This window comes from Myiozetetes cayanensis, unplaced genomic scaffold, assembly GCF_022539395.1.
Source record: "Myiozetetes cayanensis isolate MyiCay16 unplaced genomic scaffold, myiCay2020 scf10, whole genome shotgun sequence".
In the NCBI taxonomy this organism is placed as follows: domain Eukaryota; kingdom Metazoa; phylum Chordata; class Aves; order Passeriformes; family Tyrannidae; genus Myiozetetes; species Myiozetetes cayanensis.
In genome coordinates this window covers 741608-757284 of record NW_026086605.1, presented here as the reverse complement: position 1 = coordinate 757284, position 15677 = coordinate 741608, and the positions used below count along the sequence as shown (strand labels likewise).

The 15677-nt window shown below is 38.1% G+C and overlaps 1 protein-coding gene across 25 annotated transcripts in view; it reads left to right on the top strand.

Annotated features, from left to right (window-relative positions):
* The window catches only part of RAB11FIP2 (RAB11 family interacting protein 2), a 30824-nt gene extending 15969 nt beyond the window's left edge, over positions 1 to 14855 (top strand). The window contains exons 4-7 of one of the 25 annotated variants that reach the window (XM_050338331.1): positions 6931 to 6976; positions 10034 to 13962; positions 14086 to 14126; positions 14209 to 14855. In XM_050338331.1, coding sequence (XP_050194288.1) covers positions 6931 to 6976; positions 10034 to 10261 — 274 coding nt within the window. In that variant the 3' untranslated portion in view covers positions 10262 to 13962; positions 14086 to 14126; positions 14209 to 14855. Of the gene's footprint in view, positions 1 to 6930; positions 6977 to 10033 lie in introns of all 25 variants that reach the window. The other 24 variants (XM_050338324.1, XM_050338333.1, XM_050338183.1 and 21 more) reach the window with 24 other exon arrangements.
* Positions 14856 to 15677: the final 822 nt, after the last annotated feature.

Sequence of the window (15677 nt, the reverse complement as noted above, 5' to 3'; positions counted from 1 at the left end):
ATGCTGAGTGGATAAATTAGTATTTTTTCCCATTTCTATAGATATTGTATTGCAGTATTAGATAAGTGTTAAGGTTGGAGGGTTTATTGTTGTGTGTAGGCGTAATACAGATATTTATGAGCTGACTTCCTGACAATTTTAAAATGTAGGAGTTTCACAGTGAAACAAAAAATGCTATTTTAGCAACTATTACAAAATCTGCTAGTTCCAGAGGTTTTATATCATGAAGAATTCTTAAGCAAATAGTATCTCTAGTGTTCTTCAGGCCAGCATTTACCAAGGATAGCTTTATCTTCCTACTTCTTAATCCACTGCTTTGAAACTTTGACCTAATATTGCCTTAAATTGAATGCACTCTTACAATCACTGCCATTGTCATGGCTCTCAAGAGGTTAATTTGCAGTCAGAAGCCACGTGGATTTTGCATTGAACACAGTTAAAGAAACTGAGGTCCTCCTGGAAAACAAAGATTGTTTTGTGCCATGACCAAACCTTGTGCATCGTTTTTCTGAAATTGTTTTTGTTTAGGACAACACATGACACACACTACAGGCTAATAAACTGATGTGAAAATTTCTCAATTTACACCACTTGACAAGTGCTAAAAGAAAAGCATCTTTAATTTTAATGTGTTATTAGGACCTTTTTAGAGAGACTGAACAAGTTATTAACAAGGTCCTGTGAGACAGGAGACGGGTAATTAACAAGAGCTACAGAAAGGGAGTTTAGGTAATTACCGAGATCTTACGCACTGGACACAGGGACACAAACAGTCCAATATTTAAAGCTGACAGGTTGTTACTCATCTGATCCAACTCCAGATCTGGGAAACGGAACTGAAAGGTGCTTGGGAGCTTTCCACTAAACATTGTATATAATGTTATATAGAATTATGTACATAAAATACGTCCACATTCACAAACCGGGTAAGCGTGTGTCTGTGTATACGTATATGTGTATGCACTTACAGGGAGAGGCATTAAAAAAAAACCTTTTAAAATATTACTTTGTTAAACTTCAGAGAAAAGATAAAGCTTGTGCCTGCATACCAGTTACATATTATCTCAAGTTCTGACAATAGGTATGCTACATTCTAACCAGTGTGGAAGATGGAATAGCAGAGGAGAAAGAAATGTGTGTCTTACTGGGATTCAGTGTAACAATTATGAACAATGCTCATATTTGTAGTAGTCACTCGTCAATTGGCGCATAAATTATAAAAATATTACTTGGGGTTTTTTCTGTGTTTTCTTACTGCTTGAGCGTTTTTTAAAATTTGCAGCTCAAAGAGAAGAGAACCAGCAACCCAACCCTTAAACTCTTTTGCATCCTTCTGCTTTGTCATTTCTGGAGTTTGGTTATTTTCTGCAGCCTCTCTGCCCTGTACTCTCCTCACACGTGGCTGGTAGAGCTGCCTGCCTCTCCAGTGTCAGCTGTTCCAAACAGTTTCAATGTCGCTGCACTGCGATAAGTTCATTATTAGATTTGCTAAGAAACGAATGAGGTGCCATGAAAACATGAGGCTCTTGATAAGAGCGTAGTGTTTGGATCATGGTAAGTTTGAAGAGCAGCTGATGCCTGCTCCATTCCCACAGACATTCACATCCTGTGTGTGGTGGTCAGCCAGCTGAGGAAGCTTGGCCAGCTCGTGGTGTTGCCCTGCCCAGGTCCCGGCGTGTGGGTTGTGCTGTGTTAGCAGAGCAGGTGCCTGTCCCCAGTCAGCTGCAGCTGTGCAGTAAAACCTGTTCCCTTAAACCACACTGAAGGTAAGTTATTAGTGCAGTAGCTCCACCATCATCAAAGATAAGTGACTGTTGAATGGTTTCAATCCTGTACAGTTTCTGGCCACAGCTCCACTGGAACAACCCCCAAAAGCTGCCTGACCAGAGCAAAGGGTTGTAATGGCTGTATATTTATTTGCCAAATGGGTCATCCAGTGTACAGTACAGTTCACTAGTTCTAATTTTCACATGCCTTTTTCAGAAATGTTCTTCTCTAACAAGTTTATTACTGTGCTTGCTGGAGTAATAAAGTCTGTTCTGACATTTTGGCATATTTATGTCTCTGTTGGTCAAGAAACGACATCAGGTGATTTATGCTATTTTCAGAATTTGGTTTCCTCTGTAGGTGTTAGCATGCCTTATTTTAAGAATAATGCACCTCTGCATTGCTTTTCTTGAAATGAATGTATTTTTTCAGTTCTCAACTGAAATTTGACTAGACTTTAGTCAGTGTGATCTCTAGTCAAGGTAGAATATATGGACCATGCCAGTGCTTTACCTCTACTGTAGACTGGTAATATTTGTTAATTCAGTGTGGTAAAGCTGTCAGTAGAGTGTTATTTCAACAGCTGGTACATGAGAGGTAAAGGGATATTACAAAGCAAGCAGAAGTCATGCAGGGATTCTCAGTCTGTCCTGCCAGGTCTGTCACCATCTGATTTAGAGAGATCCCTGCGTGGGATGAGAGAATAGTGAAATCTTCTGCAGAGCTCCTACAAAGCAATGGTCACAGCATTTGGGGCGTTACTAAGGGGGTTGGAGCAATCAGTTCTTACAGAAATATTGTAGAAATACTTACTATTAATCTTGACTTTTCAGAGGCTTCACCAGAAATCACTCCTAATTGGTTGACTGTTTTAGGAGTACTCACAGGAAAGTTCATCCTGCTGGCTGCATGACAAGATGTTTTCAAGCTTTTACTGTCTGTTGGTGCCCATTAGGGCACATGAAATCTTTTTAGAGAGCATGCACGAGGCACATTATGTTTCCCAAGGGAAAATGCATGGTCTGTTCTATCTTATTTTAAAAAAGAATAATCTAACAGTTATATCCAGTTTCTTTATAAATATGTGCAAAAGCTATGTAAACATGAGGAACAATTTTTTATTCTGTTTTGTTGTAAGAGCTAAAAATGAGTTCTATTTTTTTAATCACTCAAAAATGGTTCTGGAAGTTTCAGCATAAAATTTTACTTTAGGATTGTTTGGTTTTTTTGTGGGTTTTCGTTTGGTTGACTTACATATCTCCAATAATAGGGTCTTCTAGTGGAGATGCTGGCACAACTTTTAGTATGACAGTTCTTTGGTGGTCTCTAGAGAATAAAACTTGTGTCTTACAAGCAGAGTTCAGGCTTTTTGGTCCATTTTCTTCACTCTTGGCATCAGGCTTAAAAATAATATTAAGAAAACTGAGTGATAGCAACAAAACCTGATACTCTTCTTGTGTCCCCCAAGGACACAAGCTCCAAAAGGCCGTGGAACATGGCTTGACAGCAGAACAGTTTATGTGGTGAGGTGTCTTAAGTGATGTTCCCCAGGATCTAATTGCAGAAGAAGTGGTAATATGCTTATTCTGTACTTACTTAGCTGCCAGACATGACAGTCATTCCATCTCAGAATATGAAGTGAGGTCTGCAGTGCCAGGCACAGCAGGCCAACAATATTCTGTGGAAGGCTAAGTTTCTGAATTTCATTAACTGTAGCTGATTTTATTCGTTTCTTTCGGGTTTGGTTGGTTTGGTTTTTTTCTAGTGCATTGGTAATAACTTAAATGGCATCCTAATAATTTAGGGTTTTGATATATGTTGTGAGAATCCAAAGAAAAATGCATAAGCACTGTAGCAAGAATCAGTCCAAAGACCAAGAAGTAAGAATAGGAACATATTTCAACTCTAGTGGAAAATTAATATGGTAGAGCTTTGTTAATTACCTGTGTGCAGACATTCCATATTAAAGGAAAAAACTGAAACAGCAGCTTATTGGTATTATGGGTATTTCACAGAATATTCACACAGATTTCAATGCTTTGAATAGTGATGATTAATGTAAATATCCTAATTTTAATTTCTAATAGTATACAGTGCAGTGATCACAAAACTAATACGAATAGCAAAAGATAAGTAAAAAGCTTTTGCTCCTTAAGAAAATACACTTTCCATGGAGCATAATTTAGGAGTCTGATTCCCATTCATTATGTTGTCAGAGTAAATGATTCAGGCACTAAAATGTTTAAATCAGTTATAGGAAAGATTTCATAAAGATTGTTTTAATCTCCAGGCATTCAGAAGCTAAATATTTAAGCAGCCACTAGACCTAATGTTTGAATTTTCAACTACCATTAAACTTCAAAAGGCAAAATTACAAGCTGCACTCATAAACTTGAACTTGTGATACATCCCAAACTCAACTCCACAGAGTTGCAGTTTCTGTACAAACTGTAAGTTATCAACATGCAGTGTAAGTCTTTAACTACCATCAAAAATAGGTGTTGTTAAAAAAAGTAAATTTCCATGTAATTCTAGTGAAATGTATTTAAATAGGGAAAATAGCAAGAAAGTATAAAACAATATTCTTGCTATGGTTATGAAAGAGTAATCCAAAACACTCTGCAGAATCAGCACTGCAGTATGTCTGTCTCCATTATTAGCTTATACTATTTTTATCTCTCATTGCTTTCAACCCTCAGGAACATGGTGATAGGAAAGGGTTCTCATCTCAGATGGGCTAAAATTGACATCCAAGCTAATAAAACCCTAGAAATTCAAACAAACTTTACTGTTCGGGGAAAAAATGTAAAGAAAAAGTTATATCCAAAGCAATAAAATAATGGATATGATTTAATCTGGTAAAAATATATGTTTTAAAATAACTTTCGGAAAGGAATTAAGGAAATTAGTTGAATTCCTAGATGAGTGAGATGGAACTAATTGCTGTGCTAGACTGGAGAAGTCTCTTCTACCTATAGTGGGGTAAGCCAGTGTGGATGTTGGGTGGCTTGCTTGGTCACTGTCACTTCCATGATCCTACTGCAGCTGATTTGTAACCTGTGCCGGCGTGATTTACATCCCTTTTTGTACTTCCTAATTGTCTTGAGGGTGATCCAAGTGAAAGAAGGTTTATTACTTGCAAGAGACAAACTGTTAGAAATCGTTCTGGGACCTGGGCCATCACCTTGAGGCGCGTGAGACTCCCCGGTGGTGGAGAGGGGGAGTTCATGGCTGGGTCTGGGGAGGTGGAGGAGGTGGAAAATTCCCTGATTCCCTGATGAGGGCTACAGGAGGATGAGCCAGGGAAACCCAGGCTGACTGGAGTTCTCAGAGTGAGCTGGCAGAAGGGCCATTTCTTAGGAAAGAAACATTATTTAACTTGTAAACCGGGCAAATTTAGTTTGGGCATAATTGAGAAAAAATAATTACAGAATCCCACAATGCTAGATTTTTACAATCACTGCTCACAGTAAGCTGCACTCAAAAAACCTCCAAAAAACAAAACGATACCGTTTCCCAAGCTGTGAACATATGAACTTCTTCCACAGCAGAAGTTCCCTGCCAGTTTATCACCCCCTGGGGAAGAAAAAAATGGGACTATAACCAGTACTATCACTATGAACTAGGGCTGTAACACAGGGAAAAACAGCGTTATTTTTTATAATTGCTTAGATCAGTGATTTCAGAATGCTCTTAGGAAGTCAAGATAATGGCTGCTTGGAGGAGGCTTGTGATGGTGGTACAGCATGTGGGCTGTAGTCCTACAGGCATGTTTTCTGTAATTATTGCCAGTAATCAAGTGAGAATGGTAACTTCAGGGGTGTGTTATTAGGATGAAATTTAAATTAAAAAATAAATGCTCTCATTAATTTCAGTGCACCAAACAGACAACTCCCCTGACTTTAACGCACTCGTAATTTTACAGTATTTTCTTTTGGGGGGACAGTGAAATATGGGTGCAGAGGGGGGAGTCTGCATCTGCTCACGCTCACCTCGGGCAGGGAGCACTGGCAGGAAACCCCACAGGGCTCAGCGGGGCCAGCGAGCTCCCACCTTACTTAACAGACACTTTGATTTAAAAAAACGTTCTGTGCAATCTCAGCACCTGTTCCTTCCTTGAGAAGCACTATATTTTCCACATATCTCTTTAAAATATGAGTAAGAGTATTCATGGGGTTTGGGGTTTTTATTGGGGAATATTTTAATAGTTTTTCATTTTTTGCAAGTGTATTCAAATTTCTTCATGTAAAATACGCAGATGTGCTCTCTTGGAACTGCAGTTGTGATGTCCACAATGTTACAGAAACGATTGCAGGTTTTTTACTGCTTTAAAAAAAAAAAAAAAAATTTAGTCCATATTGCCAGTGATTTATATTTGTAATTTTCCAACAGAAACTTTTCATAGTCAGAACCAGTGCTTTCCTTTCAAGCTGCTGCTGTGCAAAAGTGTCTTAGGACTTATTTCACAGAAACTATAAAGTCATTCAAGGCAAGGAAAGATCTTGCTGTTTTGACCTTTCAGAAAGTCACTCAGTTGAGCAGCCAGGCCGGATTATTCTCTATCTTGTCTAACACGAGGAAACAGCCCCGAAAGAAAGATATCCCAAAGGAAGGCCACCCTTGGTTAAACAGAGCCATTCTTGGTGTTCAGCAGGCTCATTCACGGCAGGTCAGTTCACTGGCTGCTTTGTGCCGGGATCACCCAGGCAGCCCCAGAGAGGGGAGTTCATCCCCTGTGTGACAGTGAAAAAGAGTGTACAGAATAAAAGAAAGGTAAAAAAAAAAAAAATTAACTCATAATATAAACAAAAATTCTTCACGGAAAAAAATCATGGTTTATATTTTACATCATTTCCAATTGTAAATTTATGTCCCTTCCACTTTTACACCATGAAATACATGGCTTATAAATTCGGATAACAAAGAGCGATGAGCAGTCACAAAATTCATGTTCTGTACTTTAACCTAGCTTTAAAATTTGTTTTTAAAAAGTCTGGATGTATTTTTGTAGCTCTCAGTCAATAAATATCACCCTCACAGCCAGCACATGCAGTCTAAAGAAATGATATCTATATATCTAATTCAGTACTGTCTTCTAGTAGGTGTTTTGGTCAAATAAGTGTGCACTGCTAATATTTGTTTGTTTTGGTTTTTTTCCTACAGTTTTCATATGAATCCTTCTGGCATTGAGGATCTCAGGAAAAAATCGGTGAGTTATGCAATGTTATGGAAAACCATCAGTAAATGCCAACTGGTGTTTGACACAATATAGCCTTATATTCTTTTTTAACTTCCTGTAAGGAAATGCTGGGATTTTTTTTTCTTTTTCTTCTGACATACCCAGAAAATCTAATTAGAAAATCACAGGCTTAATGCAGATTTGGGAATAAAGAAGAATTTTACACTCAATACACAGTTTACCTGTGATGTGAGGATGAGGCAGGAAAAATTTAGATCTTTGCACAAAAAGTAGGAAAAAGAAGAACCAAACTGTTCCTTTGGGGGTGTTTTAGATGACTAACCTAGAGAAGTAATGGTCAGGTGAGGAACTCTGTGTTAGGCAGTGGTGTGTTAATTGACCAAACAGGAATTTGCTGTTACTTTGATCAGAGACTTGAGGACAGTCTGTAGACAGCAAATCAAAATGGAAATAATGAACTGATATATCACAGGATTAATAATACACATAATAAATGAACAGCCTCTCAGAAAACACTGAAAAATAGAAATACTAAAAGATATTATTCAAAATGCTCTTCATTCTCAAAGTACCAAGAATAAATTGTGTGCGAAGAAAAGACAAAAAAAAAATCCGAGGCGGCGTCTTTGTTTGAAGGAAAATGTGGTCTTACTAGGGTTTGTTCTGTGCATAGATGAAATCTTTATAAGTGGGTTTGTTTTCAGTATTTAAAATATATAGAAAACAAGGTTCACAAGCAAATATGGCTTTGTACTGTTTGTTTTTCGCTGGTTTATGTAAATGATTTGTAATAACAATTGATGTTATTGTAAATGCCCAAGTTTTTATAATGTGAGTTACTGGTGGGAGATGTCAGAGTATTTGAAGGCTGCCTTTGATCAGATAGTAAACTGAATTCTACCAGGCAGTTACTTAATCTCTGACAAAAAGCAACATCAAAAAAACTGATTTAACTTAGCAGCCATTGTCTGTAAAGTAACCATAATTACACTTTCTATGTGCTTGCAAATGTACCACTGCAAATCATGTAATTTATTGCTGGTAAAAGCATCAGTTTAATTCTTTTAAGAAATAAGATGTGAATTGTTTTATTTAAAGGATTTAAAGGTGATAAAAGAAATCCTTGATGATTTTTCCTTTGGAACACCAGCTATCCTAAATGTCAGTTGCAGGATTATGAGGTGGTGCTCATTTAGTACAAAATACAAATTAGGGGGGGAAGAAACTACATCTCAACCCTAGTTTTGAATGAAACCATTTGGTTTTTTAAAAATATTCAAGATTGCTTTCTAAGGCATTTGAAGTAATTTATTATTAGGTTCTGCAATAATAGCCCTCACCAAGTTATTATTTTTCTTCCTTGTGCATATTATTTAGTAATTATGTTTGTATGTCTTCCACTCTGATGCCAACACCTGTCTCTGAAAGCAGTGTTTAAATGGGAGCAGTAGCCAGTTGAAAGGGCAGCTGAGCTCTTTAAGGCCTAATTAAGAACTGAAAGGAAGATGAAGCAAGCAGGACAAAAGATGTGAAAGTAGCTTAGATGATATTCCCAGAGCAGAATTCCTCATTAGAACAATGAAGAGATGATCAGAGATTGCCAGGCCTTCATTTTATCTCGTGCCGTTTCCTCTGCCTGTCAGTGTGTACCCCAGGAGCACTTTGTGGATGAGACAATAACTTGCATATCTTGTTCTTCAGAATCCTTTTTTTTCTTAATAATTCATTATAAGATTAATGTTTTGCATTAAAATTGGGTTTTTGTAAGGACATAGGTGTTCCTTATACATTTAAATATAATCTATTGGCTCAAATTGAACATTTAAAACCTTCTTAATTTTAACAATAATTTATTTCTAAGTACTACTGTACTTTAAATAGAATTTTCTTGCATAATTAATGTGATAAATTATTCCCACCAAAAGATGCACATGGAGAAGGAATATGATAAAACATCTTTAAAACATATGTATTACACAGACTTGAATAGGATATGGCTTTAGTATGCTCTGTGCTTCTTAGCTGTGCAAGATTATATTTTTTAATGCATGCTTCTACTGTAAATAAAAGCTGCCTTGTGTTCTTCTGCCCCGTTAGAGGTGCAGGGCTTTTTAGGTTCCATGTCTTCTGAATGTTTTCATCTATTCCTGGATGAGACAAAACTTGCAGCTTAGCATGTCTAGCAGTGCTAATACATGTATAAACCAGCTCTCACAGTCTTTTCTAGTTATACATTTCAAAATTTTTCATTGTCTGGTTACTTAAGGCCACAGCTAATTCTTGACACAGAAAAAGACATTCAAGTTTATAGTGGTTTGGATCACATGTTGCCCTTTGTTAAGAGGACTAACTTGTCCATCTCTGTTAATACCTGCACTTACTGAGTCATCAGAAATCATTACAGAAATAATGTTCCCTGCTGCTTAATTCTGGGCTCCTCCTGCTTTATAGCAAGCAAGGTCTTTTATAAGCACACATTTCTGGTTTTAGTGCTTGGGTGAAAATAAGATGCAGCCTTTTACCTTTACCTGAAATTTAAAATTGGAAGTTTTATTATGTGATTCAGAAGCCAAGGCCTGGAAAACCACTGATGACTAAAAATAGAATATGAAAGACAGATGAGGACTGATGCCATTTAGAGCTGAGTACACGCTTTGCTGTGATGTGCTCCAAAAGTGAGAATCACGGAAGTTACAGTAGGGCTTGAATTCTCAGGGCTCTTCTCTTGTTCTTCAGTAATAAAGGTTACCACATAGTTGGTTTCCCAAAATGGACCTGCCATTTTTGTGGTTGCTGCTCATATGGTCATTAACTGTGTGTACACCTCACTGAGCAGAGTATTTTTTTCAGAGATGACAGTGTGGGAATTGTACATCAAACTGTGCAACCTGTCTCTGCTCCGGGGTGGGAATTGGAGGGAAAAGATCTAGAGCAAATGGATGTGTGTTGTCTGAAAGAAGTTGCTTCTGTCAAGAGATGCACGTGAGAAACATATGCAAAGCAATAACCCCTCAATTTGCTGAAGTATTTACTAAAATGTGGTGTTTTTTCTGAACTGGCCTGCAGGAAGGAAACCCTTTCGACGCCACTGCTGGATACCGTAACCTTACCTACGAAGAGGTTTTGCAGGAGCTGGTGAAGCATAAAGAGCAACTTAAGAAGAAGGACACCCATATTCGTGAACTTGAGGATTACATTGACAATCTTCTTGTCCGAGTAATGGAGGAAACACCCAGTATTCTCAGAGTGCCATATGAACCTTCTCGGAAAGCGGGAAAATTTTCCAAAAGCTGAGATAGCGGTACTTGATGGTACTTCCTGCTGAATACTTTGGTGGAAGGAAATCACACTTTAATATTTTGACTTCTCTTCATCCTTTTTCTCCTAAGAAATTCCAGGAATCACCTTCCAGGGAGAAGGGACAGTGGCGTAGGGGTTTTCTTTTTTTTTTTTTACTCAAACACTAGCAGGGACTGCCAAAAGTAATACTCTGTTAAATTACCTAAGTAACTTTTTTTTTTCTTTTCGAAAACACCTTTAGGTACAGAATACTTAAAATGGAGTTAATAATACACATTAAATATGTCCTTGCAGTTTATATAATAGCTTAGCGTGCTCCATGTGGCAGTTTCAGCTGGGAAGCCTGTGCTGTTACGGATGTTTTCTTGAATGATTATTGGTGTATCAGTTCTTTTATTACAGCATGCCATCAAGACCACTGTTTTCAAGCCAGTGTAATATTCTACTAAAGCTAAGTGTGGTTTATTGCAATGGAGTGCAGTTCTACACATATTAGAGGGGAACAGTGATGCACAATCTTTGCAGAGTAAATGCTGTATTCTATACAATGTGCTTTTTATATAACAGTGTAAAAGAACCCGTGCCATTTCTGTAATGGCATATGCTGGAACCAGTTATTTTACACTTAAATGCTGAATTTTGTGTATGGTGAGTGAACTTTGGTAGTGAGCTCATGACATAAGGTTGTTCCGAGGATCTTTTTGTATGAAGTTACTGCATGCCTTTTTATGTGTTAAAGTCCTTTGAACAGTGTTAATAGAGTCAGAGGTAGGACTGGAGAGAAGTATGGAATGAAAACATGAATACTTTTGTTCAGTCAAAGTCTACTGCAATGAAAATGTGGCAGAAATGGAGAGGCTGACTTAAATAGACACGATAATTCAAAAAATGTAGAACTGACTCAATGTAAAGTTGAGTTTTACATGATATATGTCTTAACTTTTTAAATCTTATGACAACAAAGTATATGCCTTTAGAAATAGGCCATGTTGCTTAAACACGTATAGAGTACTTAGACTTTTCATTAAAATATCTGTATCCATGTAAATAGTTCTAAAAGTCAGTTTTCATTGAGGCAAATGAAAGAAGAATGTAGTAAAGATCTTCTTGATCATTTAATAATTGTTTATGGAATGACATATGAAAACAGTATCTGTTATCCAATGAATTGGCAAACTACAGTGATGTTTGTGCAATGGGATAATACTGTAGGAGAAGAATCCTCAAAATATCATCATAAGGAGATTTTAATTTCCTTAATAAGAATCTCAGTTGGATTGTCTGTTGCTGTGAAACAGTAAGATAATATTAACAAGTACAGAGAATATTTTAGGTTTGGTTTTAAGAAAGCTGTCTTTTCCTTTTCTTTTTCTTTTCTTGATCCGTTGGTTTTTTTCTTACAGCACCATGAAATGGCTGTTGATGAGGTGGCAGAAAAGCTTGAAATGAAATTCCAATTTTTTGTTGTCGTTGTAAAAGACTTAAATATATGTTCATTTTTAAAACTGCATAAATTGGTAATATCTTGAATAATTTTAAGTGAAGAAGTTGTATCTGAATGCCTTGGACGCCGTTAGTATTGTATGGCAGCACAGAATCATTCCTGTTAGAAAAAAAGCTGCTTTGTACAAATGTTCTCAGATTTCATTTACCTATTTTGGGCTTTTTCTCCTTTATTTCCTTCTTTTATTTAGCAGGTACCTCCCATCCCCCTAGTGCTGTCCCCAGAATGTGTCAGCCTGAGTGTTCCCAGCCCGCCCTGGGATCCCTCAGCGCAGATCCCGGTGCCTGGAGGGGCCTGAGAGATCCCAGCCCTGCCCTGCAGAGCTCTGCACTCCAGGGCTGTGCACAGAACCCCCTCACTCATCACGCTGTGTCCCTCTCAGCCCAAGGATTTATCAAGTTCAGTACCTCATCAACCACTGAATGTTCTTTCTGACCCCCTTCAGCTCTAAATGACTGTAAATTTGTTGTGATGTATTCCAAGTGCCAAAGGTTGTGTACTGGGGTACGGTACATTTACTGGTGGAAGTTAGGTTTTGCACTCAATTAGATTTTAATTTCCTAATTACACCAAGATGTATTTCAGTTACTCAGTATTTCCATAAAAATTCTTAAACATTTTCAAATGTTGGCCGAAGCAAGTGGTTTTCTCATGTTAATGGGGAGTGTTTGTGCAATTGTTTGGAATTCCACAGTCATTTTCAGCTAACTGGTATGAGACCATCTCTAGTATCTACACTGCTTAAATCATAGACACCAGTGGGGATTAACAAGTAAACTAACCAGAGAATATGCTCCAACGACTTTTCACATGCAAGCCAACTTATAATTATTAAAATGAAACTCTACTATATTTAGCACCTCTGAAATCACTTCTTTTAGAATGTAAATGTAGAATATCAAACTGCATAATTGACTAAAAGCAGATCGTTTGACATATTTGCATACCAAGAACGATAAGCAGATTAAAGGTAGCGAAAAGATCAATTTTTGTGCATTAGTGAAGAAATTTAGTGAAGCTTTGAATGTACTATCTAGTCTTTATCTGATCTGTATGTTAAATAAAAGCACCTTTTGTTTCTAACAGTTTGTCAAGAAAGAGGGGAGAATGACAAATGCAATTTAGGAAAAGGTAAAGGTAAAGTTATTTAGGGAGGCAGAATGGGACATTTACAACTATGAAGACATTTTTGTAGGGTTCTTTTAGGTAAAGATATAGGCTGCTTTTGGAGCAGTTCCTGAAAGACTACAGACACGTTTTCTGTTTAGGTTCTATATTTTGAGATCATTTTTGAAAAGCATCTTCACCCCACATGTGTTTTTTGAATCATGCAGCTTTCAAATTAAACCATTTCATGCAGAGTAATTTATATGTTGAAAACAAAGAAAGTTCTGTTTCTCCCATAGAATAAAATTGTAAACTTTCTTGCACATCGTTTTAAAACCATAATAACTTGCTACTTACAGTCAGTTTTTCTTACCCTTTAAAACGTAGGAATGAAAATTTTGAACATCTCCATATTATTTTGATTTTTTCTCTCAAAAATTAGCATAGGAGTTCATCCATGCATGCACTGTACTTTGAAATTATCCTTTGAAACAGCTCTGCTCATAGCCATGTGTTTGCTTACTTTAAAGGACAAATATGAAGGCCATACTTTATTGTTGTAAGCAAGAAATTTAAACTTTTTGCCATTCAAGAAGGATGTTTAATATTTATATATGTTACCTCTTGCTGCTGTATTTTATGTTTAGCTTGGTTTTCCACCTACTAATGAATGTAGCATTCTCCCTAGATCATCCATAACTCCATTTATTGCTGTTGGCTCTGTGTCAAGAACTATTTGTAGTTTTCCAGCTGTGAAAAACGTTGCCTTGCATTTAGAAAGGTTTCATGATTTGGGGACCTAATGAAAATCATGCTGATTAGCTACTAGTCTGCATTTCCTTCTGTAGAGGATGCCCTTTCCTAGATGCATCCTGAAGCAAACAGAACTGCTGTCTTAACGTGTTTACTGCTGCACTGGAGGTTTATTGACACTTCCAGCTTTACAGACAGGTTACTGTCCCGCATCAGCTGTGTAAAGTGAGCTGGTGCTTTCCCCTCTTTCTGTAGCTGTTGCTGCTGTGGGGCTGCTGGAGGCGTTGGCTGGGGCTCCTGCAGGGATGGGGAGCAGCTTGCTCTCTCCCAGGTTCCTGGTGAAGGATCAGAGTGCAGCTTGCTCTCTCCCAGGTTCCTGGTGAAGGATCAGAGTGCAGCTTGCTCTCTCCCAGGTTCTCCGTGAAGGATCAGAGTGCAGCTTGCTCTCTCCCAGGTTCCTGGTGAAGGATCAGAGTGCTGCTTGCTCTCTCCCAGGTTCCTGGTGAAGGATCAGGGTGCTGCTTGCTCTCTCCCAGGTTCCTGGTGAAGGATCAGGGTGCTGCTTGCTCTCTCCCAGGTTCCTGGTGAAGGATCAGAGTGCTGCTGTGTAGAGGATGCTGGATTTGAGGGTCTGTTGGCACTTTGGGTAGGAAACCCTGTTTTCAGGGGTTTGTAACTGAAAAATGTAGATACAGTCACAGGAAGTATTTAATATGCAATGGGCAGCACTTTAATGTGTTTGTGAAGGGTTTTGAGATTTGTTTCCCATGAAGGAATCCCTGAAGCACGGTGGGCATTTGCTGTATCTTTTATAATTTCTATGCTGAAGAAGCCACTGTATGTTACGAGTGGTAGAGCCATTCCTGTTCATCTTAGAAGCTTCCAGGTGTCCTGTATTACAGTGTGCTGTAAAAAGCTGAAGATCCAGGTTATATAGCAAGTCTGTGAAAGATACGAACATTACTTATAACTGAAGGGTTTATTTTGTCTCGTGCAATCAGTGGTAGTTTGTCTACATTTAATAATGGTACAGAATCATAACTATGTGCACTTACGAGAACTATGAACTTAGAATGCATGAAAAACTTTATTTTTGTTTCATTATTGCGAGTTCAGATCCTTTTAATTTGATTAAAATGTTATCTTAATATTTTAATTTTTGTTCATCAAATAAATATCTGCATGTCTAACACTAATAAAGCACCACAATGCACTACCACAGTACTCCTTGAATTGTGATATTAATCTGTGTTATGCCAAGCATGTAACTCCTAAGCTGTGCTGAAGTATGTGTTTGTAAGAGCCATGCTGTTAAGGCTCTCACACCACAGAGAGGAGTGTTTCCTTAAGGACAGCTCCAAATGAGTATCCCAGCTGTTTGCAGGGTAGCCACTAAAAAAATGCCATATTCTTAAACGTACTAATCTGTATTATCTTTTTTCATATTGTGTCTGCAATCCCTTTAAATGCACTATTCCCGTGATTCCCTGGGCGTGTAAGTATTACCCGGACCTCTTTGGCACTGCAGGCTAGAACTGCATTTAGCATGAGGACAAGCACTTCAAATTTTGATATGGAAAACATGACACATTTCTCTTCATACTCGACAGACAAAACCCGGCCAGACTGACGGAAAACTTGAGCCTCCTCCCCACCGCCCTGCCCCACAGGTGTTTTTTTCAATGCGCCCACAAGTTTTTCAACACACTTTTCCCAGAAAAAAAATAGGCTTTTGCCTGTCTTCTTTTCCTCTTCCATGAAGGAGCAAAACAGCAAAGTCTGTCCCCTGACAAAAGCAAGTTTTCTGGATGGGAAAGGAGGTATGGAGAGTAGTCCTGGCTCGGGACGAGAACGCTGTGAGTAGCTCACCCGGTTACTGGGAGCCTTGAATTCCACAGGGATGTGTTCCTTTCCCTGCAGTTACCTTGCTGTGTGAGTAGCTCCTTTGTCATGCAGCTGTGGGCTTGGGGTTTTTCTCTTGGAGGTGTCCATGGCAGTTGTGGTTTCGGGAGATCACAGGCGGTGTCTGAGGTGCAGGTGTCCTTC